This window comes from Sus scrofa, chromosome 11 (genome assembly GCF_000003025.6).
Source record: "Sus scrofa isolate TJ Tabasco breed Duroc chromosome 11, Sscrofa11.1, whole genome shotgun sequence".
Classification (NCBI taxonomy): Eukaryota; Metazoa; Chordata; class Mammalia; order Artiodactyla; family Suidae; genus Sus; species Sus scrofa.
The window spans coordinates 32,489,010-32,506,267 of NC_010453.5; the positions used below are offsets into that span (position 1 = coordinate 32,489,010).

The window sequence follows — 17,258 nt, forward strand, 5'->3', positions numbered from 1 at the left end:
GTTCTTATATAAGCATGTTCTCCTTAGACTCAGACAGAAGCTGTTAAGCTTCTCTGGAAAGGATGAGGATAGCTATTACAACGTATCAAAATACTCCCTTTCTAGGTAGAGTCACAAGGATGTGCTGGAGAGGCAACTGTCCCAAGTGTGTCAGGATAAAGGAACTGCTCGTGGAAAAAGTGGGTGGGACACTGGTCCACTTGGGGAATACATGTTTCCTGTAACATCCTGGGACCCAGAAGTTATTAAGGAATGAACCTGGACACTTCTTGATGAGGTCTTGTAATCTCTAAGAGCCCTTCAGTTGTCATTTCATAATGTGAGACAGTTGTCATTTAATCTAATGGAGGCAGTAAATGTTCTGCAGAAAACATATGGAGTGAGTTCCAGGACATTTTAACTGACTTTCTTATAAAGTTAAAAAAAAAAAAAAAGGATTTGTTTTCTTTGGGTCAGTGATCCTTTATTTGGGGGAGAGGCTGTGGAAGGAGGGGAGGGTAACGGGTACAAGCCATAATTCAGGAGAGCGATACAAGGAAGGTCAGGCAGGACAGAATGATGTGTGAGATCACGTTAGAAATATCACCAGATTCCTTGGGGAGTTATAAAAGTGCCTTAATTCTTGTCCTTGCCAAACATCCTATAATAGCACGACAAGGTTTTATTTATTATCACAGTCAAATTGGACTCTTATGCACTGGGTAGGCCACAAGTGTGGGATGTCGGTCATGGTTCTCACAGCTGTCAGAATGGCCCTCGTATAGGTCATTAAGGAAAGGAGTCAAGATGAGACGCTCCAAAGAAATGCGCTTTTTTTTTTTTTTTTTTTTCCCCCAGGCTGGAGAGGCACCTGTTTGCTTTCCTTAGGCAACTGTTTGTTTTTGCATGGAAAAAGCTAAGTATTTGTGTCCAAGAGAAGGGAAAAATACTTCATTTGAAAATCAAGCTTCTCTCAGAGGTGGGGTAATGTAATAATGAGGTCTAAATTTTTTCATTATTATTTTTTAATTGAACTTTAGTTGATTTACAATGTTGTTAGTATCAGGTATACAGTGAAGTGACTCAGTTATACATATATATTCTTTCTCAGATTCTTTTCCTTTTATAGGTTATTACAAAATATTGAGTATGGTTCCCTGTGCAATACAGTAGGTCCTCATTGGTTTATCTGTTTTATATATAGTAGTGTTAATCTCAACCTCCTAATTTGTCCCCCCCCAATAAGGTCTAAATTTTGTTGCCAAATTTTGATATATTTTAAGGAATGCTTTATACATATTGAACTTTATGGTGAAGCACGTAAATAAAATGTCCATATTATTACCATATGTGTACAAACTATAATTTGCCTTTATACGTGTTATTAAGTGTATTAAGTTATGTTATTAAATATTTATGGTTAATATACTTTTTTTTAATGCAAAGATAGATCTGTTGTACCAGAATCAGCATGCCTATGCAAACAGTTTGGGGTAAAATTAACTGGAATATACCCATCTGAAGACTTGGTCTCCTTTCAAGAAATAATTCACCAGAATGCATGTTTCAATCTGTTTCATTATTTTATTACAACTTCTTCCTGTTTGACCATCAGTCACACCCAGTCAGATTACAAATAAAATATTAAGATTGGATTGTCAGTGGAGATTCATCTTTAAATAAATTTTTAGTAATCCATAGAAAAAAAGGAAAAAGGAGAAATTTTTATAAATAGGCTTTTAATCCAAACATGACGTTGAATAAAAGTGCCAAGAGAAAAATTTTGTATCAAACTTTAGATACAATTAAAAAAGAAAAGCAAAGATACAAAATAGACTCACCTATGTTAAAAGGCTGTTGTAAAAAAATAAATAGGTGCCCCTGAAGAGATAATTCAAAATTTTGGCTTCCAATTCACCATCAGAATGCCTTTTAAAAATTGCAATTTCAAATAGTATAAAAGGTGTAACAACATAGATCTGCAGAAAGCTGGGAGATGTTGCTGATAGTCAAAGGAAGGAGGTAATTTCTGGAATTTTCAAAACATTTTTTATCCAATAGTTGGAATTTAAAATTTTTTTTAGAGAATAGTTGATTCACAGTGTTATGTCAATTTCTTCTGTACAACATTGTGACCCAGTCATACATAATGTGTACATTCTTTTTCTTATATCATCTTCTATTGTGTTCCATCCCAAGAGTTGGATATAGTTTCCTGTGCTGTACAGCGGTACCTCCTTTCTTATCCATTCTAAATGTAAGTTTGCCTCTGCCAATCAAATCTCTCTGTCCATCCCATTCCCTCCTCCCTCCCCCATAGCAATGAGTCTGTTTTCTGTGTCTGTGAGTCTGTTTCTGTTTGTTTTGTAGTCTGTTTCTGTTCATTTGTGCCATACTTTAGATTCCACATATAAGTGATACGTTATCTTGTCTTTCTCTTTCTGACTTACTTCACTTAGTTTGAGAGTCTCTAGTTGCATGCATGTTGCTGCAAATGGCTTTTATTTCATTCTTTTTTATGGCTGAGTAGTATTCCATTGTATACACGTACCACATCTTCTTAATCCAATGGTTGCAATTTTAAAATGGATAGCTGAAGGGGAAAGTCTATCATTTTAAGGTTTCCTGAAATAAATCAAGATTTCTTTCAATTTCTTGTCTCCTGGAGATGCTGAAGGGAGAGTATGGTTGAAGCCAAATATGACACAAATCTAATGAGGTGAGTGGGAGACAAAGGGACCAAGACCACCACAGCCAAATACAATTAGGGGCACAGCTAACTTTCATTCTATCCCAGACCCCATCCCACCCTAGCCATAACCTCCTCCTTTATACCTATAGTAAAAGGCAATGGTCTACTTAGGAAGAATGAAATTTTATGGTTTAAGGTTCCATTATTTTCATTTTATGGGAAGATTTGGATTCAATTCTGAAATGCCATCCAGTCTCTGTGGTTTTCTGGCAGCTCCTCGTGTTTTGCCAAACAGTAGCTCTTGTGCAAAATGGTTGAACAGTTTGGCCCTGGGACATGTTTTAAGAACAGTCATTCCTGGCAAGGGCATGTAACAGCTACAATGCAACAATTCAGCAGACAAAAAAGAGGACTGGGTCACCGCCAGCTACAATTTCTAGATCTCAATATTTGTAATAATTGATATGAAGAAAAAAAGACAATGTATTTTTAACATTTTCATTCATATCAGCAGTTTATCTATAAGGTCCTACAATTTCCCAGAAGTTATACTCTGTACAAAAAGTTGTCAAAAACCTAATCACCAAATATGCTCCCAGTCCATTTATGCTTATCTCTAAATGAGAATTTAATTAGTAAGATGAAATGTAGCATGTATATTAGATATGTATATTATAGATTTAGTTTTGAACCAGTAAACTCTGATTTATATTGGATTATGATATTTCAAAATAAGAATGAATCACCCAGGAAATAATCATCTGTGGCTAAACTAACATCTTGAATTCATTAAAAACTCCCGTTTTTGAATAAATAGTATGGTAACAACTGAAAGAGTTTTTGGAGTTACTTAGTATAAATAATTGCATTTTCTAGACTTAGTAGAAAATTTTCATAGAAATGATTTAAACGTTTAATTCTTCATGTAAACATTAGGTGTTTGGCATATTGTTTAAATATTCAAATGTTAACAAAAGGACATACATGCTATATATGCTATATGATTAGATTTAGATTGCTTTTCTTTTTTTTTTCTTTTTTCTTTTTATGGCCAAACCTGCAGCATATGGAAGTTTCCAGGCTAGGGGTCGAATTGAAAGCTCCAGTTGCCGGCCTGCACCACAGCCACAGCAATGCAGATCCAAGCCATTTCTACGGACCTACACTGCAGCTCACAGCAATGCTGGATCCTTAACCCACTGAGTGAGGCCAGGGATCAAACCTGCATCCTCATGGATACTAGTTGGGTTTGTTACCACTGAGCCACAGTGGGAAGTCCCTGCTTTGCTTTATTTCAAATTACTTTATATGTGTGATTAGGAAGCATGTTAGCAGCTGGTCTTTGCTTTTGGACAACTCAGTGATCAGTTAGTTGTGTGTGTTCTTGCCAAATTCTCTCCCCTGACGTGAGAGAAAGGGGAGGGGAATATGTCTGGGGCTTGTCACCAGCCTGGAAAGAACATCCTCGTCAGAGCACTGAGCTATGTCAGTAGTTTTGAGTTGGCCTTTTATCCGATAATTCAAATGAACAAAGTCTATTTGCTCAGAAACACAAAAGTGTATGTCACTGTCTGCATTCAAAGGAACGGCCATCACTATAGTTTTAACCTACAGTTGGCTAAAGGAACATTATGAATTTTAAAGCCCTCATTACACCCCCCAGCCTACTGTTGAAGGGAAATTTTCTCAAAGAAATATATGCAAACAGAAAGCGATATTTCTTGGCTGGTTCTTACCTCTGTCAACTCTGAATTGTGGTTGCTTCCTCATGGCTACAGTCCCATTCAGGCCAGTTCAGAACAGGCTGCCTCAGCCAGGGGGAGGCGGGACAGGTGTGCTCTGCTTTGCTAGCCCCTGGCTCCTGGCCCTCGCCTGAAGGTTGTCCTTCAGCCTCTGCAGACAGATGCTCTGGGGTCTGATTGCTCGGTTTCGGGACCTCCCTGATTTCCTCTGCCCCTGGGAGGCTGTGTCATCTTCACTTCCCTTCACTGGGCAGGCTGCTTCTCCCCTGTGTCTGCTCCCTGGCCCTGTGTTGACAGACTATTTACCTGCCATCTGGTGTGTCCAAACTAGGGCTGAGTTTCAGCTTTGTTTCCAAAAGTCACAAGTCTTTGCAAAATTAGGCAAAGAACAGACAGAATTCTTTCATTTGACTTCTTTCTTTGTTGTTAGGGCTCCTGTCTGCTAAAATGTGTAAATGTCCTTTGCCTTTCCTGATTTTTAAGATTTCTTCTCAGGAAAGTAGGAACTGCAACTGGAGGGCAAAATGCACATTACAGCAGTATGGATGAGAACAATTTAATTCCATCTTGGCTATGGATAACACTCTGTTCCCCAATGTCTATAAACAAGGCTTGGTTCATAGTTCTAATTAATTGACTTCATTAACTTGGAGCTGAAGGGAGGTGGCAACTTAAACAAGGAAATAAAAAGCAGTGGACCTGCCAGACTAGTTCCATATAACTGCCTTTTAACTGAAGGTAAAAGAGCAGTCACTTGCTTCCCATACATCATAAACCAAAAGAGACGCTTAGATAGACTGCACAGCACAGTCTGTTTCCAGCTTATCCACAGAATATGCTAATTACAAAAAAGAGGCGTTTTTATTTCATTTAGTGCAAGTAAGTTTATTTTCTTTGATATAGAATTAACAGCATTAATTTGATGCCCCAAATGAGGTAATACTGCAACATATGCATAGGAACACTTTCCTTGAAACACTTCAGATCTTTGCAGATCAAAGAAAGTAAAATTTCAAGTTTGTTCACAGAAATTAAAAAAAAAAAAATTCGTGACTTGGGTTGTTTCAAAATGGCAATTGTGATCCCAGAATCATAATCAACAAGGGGTAAAAAACGCTCTCTTGGCTAAAAGTTGAGGCAGTGCTGGAATGCTGTGTACAACACTTTATACAAAGGCGTGTGCATTCTGCAAATAGAGTGTGTACATTCCTGTTTCATCATTTTTGGAAATGTGCTCAATTGCCATATAGTCTCCTACAGGGTCTAATTAACATGAATTCAACAATGATGATAATGAGCTTACCCATCATTTCCTCACCGATCTGTTATATTTTTGTTTTCCCTGCTACGTTGATAGCATACAGATTCCAATGAAGGAGAAACCTGGTCCTATATAAATAACATACATGGAATATACAGGGATATGTAGCAAGACTTGAGGTTGATGATTTAGTGTTCATTAATGTTGAAAATAGTAAAGTGAAAATTACTGTGACTTAGATGGTATTTTCTTAAGGACACATTGCTGAACACATGGCTACCTACCTGCTCTCTAAAGCATTATGTATAATTCAACCACCAAATATAGAACATATGAACACCAGGAGACAATAAAAAAGCATTAAAGCCCATTACAATCTTGAATAAGCCCAAACCTCAAGTACATAGGAAAAGCACAGCAATCATGTATTTAGCTTTACTTTTCTAATATATATCATAATTTAAAACTATATAAAGTACTTGTATAGAAAGCAATTTTTTCAAATGTTATAGCTTAAAGCATGGCTTTATATTTGGCTTAATCATTTTTTACCAGTTTAATTTATAAAGCTCGTAATCTTGCCAGCAGGGCTTCAACTTCAGGAATGGATTCGTTTTTAGAAACAGAGCCAAGAAGTTCCATTTCCTTTTTTCTGCTGCTTTCTACATTATAGGCTTCCTTCTTCTCAGTTGCCTTGATCCTCCCTGTAGACGTGTGAGTGTCTAGATTATAATTAAGCTCCTTGGCGACTGGAGTCCTTGTTGAGTTGCAATTGATATTGTAGTGTGAACGTGACCCTTCTGTCAACTGCAACTTCTGATTTTCTACAGGAAGGAAGAAAGAAACATAAAACTTATCACTGTGATAAGCAAGGACTGTTCACATTATGAAACATTCAAATAATTATTCGCAACAAACAAGTCCTCTTAGACTAAACTAAAAAATATTCAATAGAGGAAGGCAGATTTAAAATAAACACACAGAGGTTAAGAAAAAGCTAAAAAACATAAAGAGACGACCATTTCATTAGCATTAATGTTTATTTCCTACTTCTTCTGCACCTGAAACACCCATCACTCAGGATTGGCCCTGTATTTCATTCAGATCTCTGCCCCAATGCTATCAAGAGAGGCTGTCTCTGACTATCCATCTAAAACAGCGCTCACCTTTTCACCCATCTATCTTAGCCTCATCCTGCCCTTCATGGGACTTAAAATCATTGGACACATCATATCATATACTTGCTTACTTGTTTGTTGTCTGTCTCTTCACTAGAATGTAGGATAGGCTCTGAGACAGCAAGAAGATTGTTCTAAATGCTTCTGTAATGTCAATGCCTAGGATGCCATGGAGCAAAGTAGATGCTCAGTAAATATGCACTAGGCAAAGGATTTATTTTCGCACTCCATGACCCATTAGTTTGAAATAAGAACACAATTAATTTCCTTTTCATGTAAATACAAGGAGGAAAGTTTCTAAGAGTAATTTTAAAATTCAGTGCTTTCCCTTAAAAGAAATATTGAACCCATGTTAACCAGGGAAATGGTTAAAAGTTCCGAACAAATCGAAATAATGTCATACTTTGTCATATACATACACATGTATTCATAAAGACCTGTAACCTATACACATTCAGATAGTTTTTCATTGTAGGCGACAGTGCTCCCAACTGATCCAGGCTGTGAGGAAAGATGTATGATAGCTAAACGGTGATAGCTGATTGGCTTTTGCAAAGAGCAGTAGATTTCCTTTTAATTAACTTGACTCTTGCATTGCAGGGCCTTATGAGTGATCTCTCTCACAGATCTCAAACTCAAACTCAAAAAAAAAAAAAAAAAATGCCCTCAATCTTCATGTAACCTTGAACGGGGCATGAGAATGGCTTCAACAAACTTGACATGACATTTAAAGTTTTTTGGTTATTCTCTGAGCGATGTCCCATTATCCCAATAGTGATGACTGTGGAGCACAAGCAGTCACTCATGACAGTGTGTTTTATGTGAGTGCTGAAAACTCCAACTGAAAACAGCTTGCACATTAAAAGGTGGCTGCTGAAGATATTTACTGCACTGTCATTTCTTGACCAGGGGCTTCTGGTGATGGATGAGTATTTCACACACTTTCCTGAACAATCTCAACAAATTTTAGAAGTCTGATCACCTTTTAGCTATTGGAAGAAAATAAATACACTTTTCCTATCATTTTCTCTATCAGGTGGGCAACTGTTACTCAAAAGTCAAAAATCTAACAGAGCAGTGACTTTCTCTTAGAGCAGTTTATCCTCTATAGTTTATAATGTACATGTTATGTTTGCAGTGAAAAGCACAGCAGACAACTACAGTTCCCGTGACCACACAAGTTTTTTTCTTCTTTCTTTTCTTTTTTTTTCCCCCTAGCACCCACCCTCCTGGCCCAAAGTGTTTGAAAACTGCATTGCAGCTTAGTGCAAATTTTTGGACAGCTTACCGCTCCTTTCCCCAAATGTTCCTATCTTTTCTTGCCACTTGATTTCTTTTAAATGATTCCACCATGATGGTATCTGTGACAAACTAGCTTATTCCACTGCTGGGTAACTCTCAGTACATTTTTTGAGAACAGAGATGAGATTAATTTGGCTAAAATATGGGTCTATCATATACACAAAGAAAGTATTCCATACCTTTCCTGGCTGTGGTGTAGCAAGCCCAATTCCATGCGTAGCAAAGTGGAAAAGAGCGTGAGATTTTTAAGTAAAATCTGGGTTGAAATCGACGCTCCATCCCTTGGCTTTAACAGGTTACCTTGTTTCTTTGAGTCTCAGGTTCTAATAATCAACCTCAAAGAGTACTTGTGAGAACTGAAGGAAAGAACGTGGGTGACCATTCCTTCCAAGAACTGGTCTTTCCCTTCTTCCTTCCAAGCTTTCCAAGGAAGCCTTCTACTACCCAAGGCTTTTTCAGATGCTCTGACCTTTCGGTGTTTCTGGTGACCATACCAGTGAAGGCTGAAATATCATTTTATTCATAGCTTGTATTTAGGTAGCACCTTTATTTCTAAAGCATTTGATGCACTTTAACATCCCTATCCTCATTTTATAGGTTGAGAGTAAAGGCAAAAGGAGGTTAAGTCATTTGCTTAGAGTTAGTTACTGAGTAAATCAGGGGCAGGAGCCAAAGGCTGTCTCTAGAGATACTGAGGCTGTCTTAAAAGAAATTTAAAAAGCTTTTTACCAAGGAAAAGTGCTAAGTAATTCCAAGCTAAGTTTCATAATAACGATATCCTGTACGTATACTTCAGAATGCTTTCTGACACATTTAATACGCCCAATAACTTTGTAAAGCAGACAGCATACCTGTGTAAACCACCCTCAGCACCGTATCTCCAAGGTCACACGTAGACTCCTTTTCTTTCCTGGTCTCACTTAAATTCATGACTGTGAACTTCAAGTATGACCTTAATCCTCTACAGTTTCCTGGCCTACTCACTTTCCATTCTCCTAGACAACCCTTTCATCCTTTCTCCTGTCCCATCAAAATGTCCAACCTGTTCTACTTCACTTTTTTTTTTTTTTTTTTTGGTCTTTTTTGCTATTTCTTGGGCCGCTCCCGCGGCATATGGAGGTTCCCAAGCTAGGGGTCGAATCGGAGCTGTAGCCACCGGCCTATGCCAGAGCCACAGCAACGCGGGATCTGAGCTGCGTCTGCAACCTACACCACAGCTCACAGCAACGCCAGATCGTTAACCCACTGAGCAAGGGCAGGGATCGAACCCTCAACCTCATGGTTCCTAGTCGGATTCGTTAACCACTGCGCCACGACGGGAACTCCCTACTTCACTTTTATTTCACTTATTCACAGAAACAATCAGAAGAGAACGCCCATTTGCTTCCTGCACACCCGACATCTATCTGCTCATTGCAGGCACTCACACTCCTTTTTCTCCTGGGATCTCCTATGCTCTCCTGTGAGGACAACCCCTCAAAGTGGGTGCCAGCTTGTCCATCCCTCTGGCAGCTGTGCCTTATTTCTCCTGAATTGTAATGTTTTCCTTTTTCATGTAATCATTCCTGTCAGCAAACAAGCACTATGTAGCAATTCCAATCTTAAGAGAGGAAAAAAAAAATCTCTATTTGACTCCGCATCCTGCTCCATTTACTACCTACAATGTGGGCTGCCTTTGTAGCAAAACATCTCAGAATTGCCCATATTACAGTCTCACTTCCTTTCTTCCCATTTTTCTCTTAAACCTACTCCAATAGTGCTTTTGACCCTTTACTCTTCTGAGATAGCTCAAATATCAAGGGCACAAACAAAATATATGTTGCTAAAAACAAGGCAGGTATACCCACTTGGATATTTTCGTTTTCCTTTACTCGACCTATACCAGATCCAAGGATAAAACGCCCAGCAGAGCCTGGGCTTTTCTTTCAATCTTTGCTTTTTGAACTTCTTTGGGGCCTTAGGTGGGTAACAATGGGAGGGCCAATGCAGGCAAAAGTGTTTTGACCTTATTGAGAGAACTCCAAAGAGTTATAAGCTGGCTTTAGCAACAAAATGATAAGAAGAAAAACCAAGCTGGCATGTAACTCTTCTGTGCTTTTTGGGTGGAGAACCTGTCATGAGAAGCAATAGATAAGACAGTATAAAGTGGAAAGAGGCTATTCCTGAGACCACTGAAATACAAAAGAAAGCACACCTGGGTTTCTCTTAGAATGAGCTATTAGATATTCCTAGATAACATCTCTTTACTCCTCACTTTCATCTCTTAGCAGCCCAACAGCCCCCATCCAGGTCCCCAGACTTGGGAGGCCCAACACCGTGAAACTGAGGGAGTCACATCCTGAACTGCCAAGTGGTAAGTGAGGCTGGGTTGGGGAATGAATTACCTGTCCTGATGCAAACTAGAGCAAATGTTTACAGGTAGAGAAAGCTCCCAGGTTAGAAGTTCACTTTTACACAGAAATTTTATTAAATTGTTGGTTCAAAGCCAGGCATCCTTTGCTATTACTATCATATTTTAAAAGCTCACTATTGGGTGGCTTCATGTGAGCTGAATTGGAGACCAAATTTTATACACAAACGCATGCTTAATTGCTAAATGGTTCACTTCAAACATCAGGGGGATGCCACAACCTGTAAGTTGGTGAGAACTCTATACTGGTGCTCAGAGGTAGGAAATAAATTGTAATTTGAGGCCAGTGGGCTCATATCCTATTTATATGAAATTAGTTCCAGATACAAGATGACACACTTGGACACGTGGATTCTTTCAGTGGAAGATAAGTCTGCGTGTCAATAAAAGGAAGCATCTTCTATTTCTCCTTAAGTCAAAACCTTACTGATACATATTTTTAAATGGAAATGAAAAATATTAAGGCAAAGAAGAATGATTGCTTAACTCTCCAGAGAGAGGAAGCTTGTGCTACTATTTTATGAATCAAATCCAAGTTTTTCTTTTTTTCCCCTGCCTTTTAGATGTTACAACTCATGACCAAAAAGTATGATCTATCTAGGATTACTGCCAAAACCAAGGCCATTGACAAAATTGGAATACAAATGGGCAAGGACCAGCTGCTATTCTTAGCAAAAGGTCAGTAGGGTATCCAATCCAAACGTCTTATACTTATGTTTCTGTGGAAATAAAGAGATTGAGAACACATGCTATTTTCCTTTAAGAAAGGAAAACTCACTTATTTCAGTTTAATTCCTCTACGATTCTTACTATAAGAATTGATTCTGGAGTCCCACAACAGCTTTTTTCTGAAACTAAATGAAAAGTTGAAAATTGTTGAAAAGTGCAATGGTGCTCAAATACAGAGAACTCACTAGATTTGGAGAGACAGAGAGAGAGAGAGAGAGGGAGAGGGCGGGAGGGAGGGAGAAAAAGAGTCTTAAACTACATCTGGGGTTGAATCCCACATGATCTTGACAGGCTGCAGATTTGGATGAAAAAAAAGCTAAAAACAGAAAAACCACCCTCAAACCCAGTATCTTCAGGTAAACTTTTCACAGTTACTTGAGTAACACAAAAGACACAGGAACCAGGAAAGTTACTGACAAAAAAAGAAAATATAAACATATGCAACTTGGCATCTAAATGAGGAAATATTTCAGCCAAACAGTTGTTATGCTTCCTGAGCTAAGAAGGCAAGGCTAAGGCCCTGGCTGACAGCCCTTGGGGAAAACGCTCTCTGCTACAGGAAATATCAGTTATGGTTCAGAAAGAGGCATTATTCCCTTTAAGCCAGTATTGATCCTTCATTACATTGTGGTTCTAATGGGCACTGGCTTCTTAGAAGTGCCAACTCTCAGATGAAATATAAAATTGAGCTCCTGCCTTTTGTGGTCAATGGTGAGCCTGTGGCAGCTTTGACAGGCGGAAGAATATAGAACTCTGGTGTCCTAAATTGACTGCGTCTGTTCAGTCTTCCTGAAATTTAATCTCTCCCTCCAATTCTTTACCTTTTGCTCTTAACTATTACTTTGACCTACTAAATAGCTGTTTGTTTCACCCCAGCAATGACATTACTTTGGTGGGAGAAAAAAATGACCCATAAATATAATTTTTAAAGCACTGCTGGGTCTACATGATAGTAAAGTGTGTGACAAATATATGTTTTTAATCTATGCAATAACTGAAGTTAGTGCTGGCTGCCAGTAGCCCATATCCCTGTGGTTTTCCTTACTGTTGATTTACTGATGCTATAAATAATTGTCTTCTCTTTGCTTCATTTTGCTGTTTATTTTACCTTTTGTATTGAAAATGTATAAAAATGATAAAAAGATCAGAAGGGCATTTTGTATATAGTTAAAATCTTTTAGGAGTGCCAAGAAGCTCTTATTGAAACCAATTATATAGATACAAAAACAACAAAACAAAACAATTACTTCCCCAATTCAAACAAAATGGACAAAGCAGAGGCTGATAAATAAAAGATACTTCTGAATAGAGGAGATAACTGACAGTTAACTTAGAAGGGCTTGTTTGCATAAACTCATCATATATACATTCATATTTAGTCTTGTTCTGTTTCACTGCCCTTTAAATACAAATTTAAAGACAGCATTGCCATTTTACAATTTCCTATACTGGGCTTTCCTCATTTAACAGTGTGAGAAGAAACGAGATGATGCAGACTCCTGGACACAGGACATCCAGGATAAGTGCAGATCTTTCCTCTAAAGAGAACAGTAGTTGTTCCTGCTGTGGCGAATCAACTGCAGCAGCTGGGGTCACCGCAGAGGTGTGGGTTTGATCCCCGGTCCTGCACAGTGGGTTAAAGGATTCAGCATTAGTGCAACTGTGGTGTAGCTACAATGCCAGCTCAGGATCAATCTCTGGCCAGGGAACTTCTATAAGCTAGGGGTGCAGTCATGAGAGAGAAAGAGAGAGAGAGAACAGTAATGTGAACCCTTCCATTCAACTGCTTATCCTTCCGATACTCAAACTAAATGCTCTACTCTGCATTTGCTTCTCTCTTTCTCACCTTTCTACCCAAATTCTAATCTGGCTTTTATCCACCCCTTTCTGTTAAAACTGCTCCCTATAAGATTACCAGAAGCCAGAGTTCCCGTCGTGGCACAGCAGAAACGAATCCGACTAGGAACCATGAGGTTGTGGGTTTGATCCCTGGTCTTGCTCAGTGGTTTAAGGATCCAGCGTTGCCATGAGCTGTGGTGTAGGTCGCAGATGTGCCTTGAATCTGGCATTGCTGTGGCTCTAGCGTAGGCTGGCAGCAACAGCTCTGATTTGACCCTTAGCCTGGGAACCTCCATATGCTGCAAGTGCATCCCTAAAAAAAGATGAAACATAAAAAAAAAAAAAAAAAAAAAAAGATTACCAGAGGCTCAAAATCCCTAAACTCAATGGAATTTTCTCATGCCTCATTTTCTCTTATAGATGCAATACTTTGGAGTGTGTGTGTAATAAAGATTTTGGTTAGCCTTTTTCCTGTCCCAGGAAACAGGAATCCCCTGTTCAGGTGGTTAACCCTATGAATTAACAGAGTGATAGGAGTGTCTTTGTTATTCATGGTGGGCTCCTGATCATTTATGCTGATGAGGTGACTGCTGATGGGAACCTATTTAGTTTATGTGAACGAGTGAGTCAGGTTCGGGGGTAGCCACGTCAGAAAGGCCAACCAAGTGACTAGAGGGTTGGGAGGTGGAGACTGAGTTCAATCACGTGGCCTGTCGATCCTGCCTAAGTGATGAAGCCTGAATACAAACTGTAGATACTGAGGATAGGTAAGTTTTCTTCTAGGTAATCTGTATTGTCACACACTGATGATACAAAGTGCTGGGGGGTGGGGGTTAAAGTATCTCTGAGGACAAGAGAAATCTTATCTTTTGAACCTCCTTGGCTTGTTTTGACTTGTGTCCTCTTGCTATAATAAAGTTGCAACAGTAAGTATAGCACTTTCTTGAATTCAAGTGAATTTCTGAACCTGATGGGATAGTGAAAACCCCCAAATTTGTATCCAGCTGGTCAGAAGTGAGGGTGGAATGGGACTCCCCAAACTTGCAGCTGGTGAATGAGGTAAGGGCATCTTTTGGAGGACCTTGATTTGTGAAGTTTGGCCTAACTCCAAGTAGCTGTCCTCATAAGTCATTAGAGAATGTTACCTATAACTTTGAATATTATTATATAAGTAATAATAAGAGTATCATCACCTTACCTTTATATATGGGTGTTCTACAGTTTGCAAACACTTTCCTCACCTATCCACTCATTTGATTCCTTTAACACTTCTGGGAGATGGGTGACATGGGTGTATTTATCTTGTTTTATAGAAAGTCGGGGCAGCAGACATAACTTTCAGGCAGAGTCAGAGATAAAGTCAAGTTCTCAACCCCTGGTTAACAACTTCCTTCATGATGAGGCCCTTGACCATGCTTACTCTTCTACTTTTTGATGATTCATTCTTAGTTTTCTCTGATAATTTATTTTACCTTCTCAACCCCTCCCACACACAAGGGTACCTCTCTCCATCCGTGTGGCCATTCGTCACGGTTAGATTCTTGGTCTGTTTTTCTGTCCTTTACACATTCTCTTTACTAAGACCTCAGCGATGCCCCCCAGGATAAAGATTCTCATATCTGCATTTCTAGCTCTAACGGGAGAGATCCAGTCCTGGGCCCACTTTAGTATCTCCACCTACATACCCTCCAATAATCAATAACACTTTTTTTTTTTTTTTTTTTTTTTTTGCTTTTTTTTAGGGCCCAAACCCACAGCATATGGAAGTTCCCAGGCTAGAGGTCGAATTGGAGCTATAGCTGCCAGCCTACACCACAGCCACAGAAACTTGGGATCTGAGCTGCATCTGTGACCTACACCACAGCTCATGGCAATGCGAGATCCCTGACCCACTGAGCGAGGCCAGAGATTGAACCCGTATCCTCATGGATACTAGTTGGATTTGTTTCCACTGTACCACAACAGGAACTCCAAAGAACACATTTTTTGAGTCAAACTTTCATGTCCAAAGCTCTTCACACTAACATACCAAAGATAACTGTGGTGTCTGCTTACCAGTCCTGATCCCTGTCACTGACAGATGTCTCAGGCTACCAGGCACTTGCGGTCACCTGCCTGTGGCTGAGCAGCTATTAAGTAAGCGGTTTCTAAAGTATGCAATTGCCTGTCAGCTAAGAGCTACAACGCAGTAAAGAACCTGATCACTTGATCTGGTGGTTTATGAGGAAGGAGATGGGAAAATTACACAGGGACATGGTTTGATATCAGAGTTATTGAACACATACTATATATATTAACCCTTTACTTGTTATTTAAAAAACTTTCCAACCACCCTAAACTATAGGTATTAACAAGTCTGTTTATAAAATAAAGAAAGTAAGGTTTAAAGAAGTCCATGAACTGTCAAGGCCATGCCAACTTTGATATTTACCTCTGGCAAACCCAGTCCAATTTATATCCCCTCATGGCTCGGGAAGCACATGACGAGGCTATGGCAAAAGTCATGTTTGAAAGGTAAAGAGCATTTAACGTTTAGGGGTTTGAGGAAAAGCCTATTCCTGGTGCTAATGACCAGGAAGCTGTTCTGGAGAATAACCAAATGAATACTATGGGACCTAAATATTTTCCTGAAGCCATTTCTAAGTAGAATCTGACAGTGTGCTTTTATGTATTTTTATTTTTTATTTTCCTAATTCCACATTTACTAGATATTTCAAATGTACAGATGTTTTTTCTGAATGGGGAACACATGCCATTTCAACTTCATTTCACTTTCATAGAATCATATAATAGAGAATCCCATAATTTCAGGATTGGAAAGACCCATAGTTACTTGGAAGAATTGTCTATCCATTTGAATTCCATTTCTTCAGCATCCTGTCAAGTGGTTGTCCAGTATAAGCCTGAAGACTTGCAGTTATAACCTCACAATCCCACAAGGCAATATATTCCTCTAATAATATTTTACCTAATGTTTATCTAGTGTTTGGCCCCCTGAAATCTTAGTCATTAGCCCTACTGATTTTTCCCATTAGGGCTATATTAAAAGAATCTAATTCCTCTTCTACTCAACAGCCTTTCAACTACTAAAGACAGATAGCACACTCCCCACATCTTTGCCAAGCCAAAGAGCCACAGTTTCTTCAACTGTTCCTCCAGAAATCAAGAGCTGAAGTTATGGTTAAGCCAACTCATTAGTTAATCCACTGAGTACTTAGCCAGCATGCTAGGTGCTGAGTCCTTCAAACAGTTGGGATCCTGTCATTTCTGTGACGAACAGGCAAAACCATATTGGTTTAGTTCAAAATTCTGGGGGAAAAAACAAACAAATAAACAAAAACCAAACAAACCCAAGTAGCGTATCTAGTACTATAGGGAAAAAGAATTATGTGCTATGCTCATAGAATCCTTTTGAATATAACCTTTAAAACATTTCCATGTAGACTTAACACTTGACTTTCAGCCTAACAAAAATCTGCTTAAAAGATCTAACGTAAGCTCCATGAAGGCCAGGATCTTTGTTTTACTCACTTAGAATAAAATAGTACTTAGAATAATGCCTGCTTTATAATGACTATTTAAAACATTTCCTGGAGTTCCCATTGCGGCTCAGCAGTACCAAACCTGACTAGTATCCATGAGGACTTGGGTTGAACCCTGGCCTTGCTCATTGGGTCAAGCATCTGGCATTGCTGTGGCTGTGGCTGTGGTATAGGCTGGCAGCTGTAGCTCCGATTTGACTCCTAGCCTGGGAACTTCCATATGCTGCAGGTGCTGCGCTAAAAAGACTAACCCGCCCCCAAACCCCAAAAAACTTATTATTTATTTTTTTGCTTTTAGAACCTAACCCGCAGCATATGGAGGTTCACAGGCTAGGGGTCCAATTGGAGCTATAGCTGCCAGCCTATGCCACAGCCATAGCAACACAGGATCTGAACCATGTGTGTGACCTACACCACAGCTCACAGCAACACCAGATCCTTACCCCTGAGGGAGGCCAGGGATTGAACCCACAACCTCATGGTTCCCAGGTGGATTTGTTTCCACTGTGCCATGACCAGAACTCTGTTCTATATTATTTATTTCTTGGGTGAACTAAGCATTCCATAATTTTATTATCATGTTT

The 17,258-nt window shown here is 39.2% G+C and overlaps 1 protein-coding gene across 2 annotated transcripts in view; it reads right to left on the reverse strand.

The window, feature by feature from the left end:
* DIAPH3 (diaphanous related formin 3) overlaps positions 3,726–17,258 on the reverse strand; it is a 502,120-nt gene continuing 488,587 nt past the window's right edge. For both annotated transcript variants that reach the window (XM_021065648.1, XM_021065649.1), the window contains one exon: positions 3,726–6,498. In XM_021065648.1, coding sequence (XP_020921307.1) covers positions 6,236–6,498 — 263 coding nt within the window. In that variant the 3' untranslated portion in view covers positions 3,726–6,235. The remainder of the gene's footprint in view (positions 6,499–17,258) is intronic.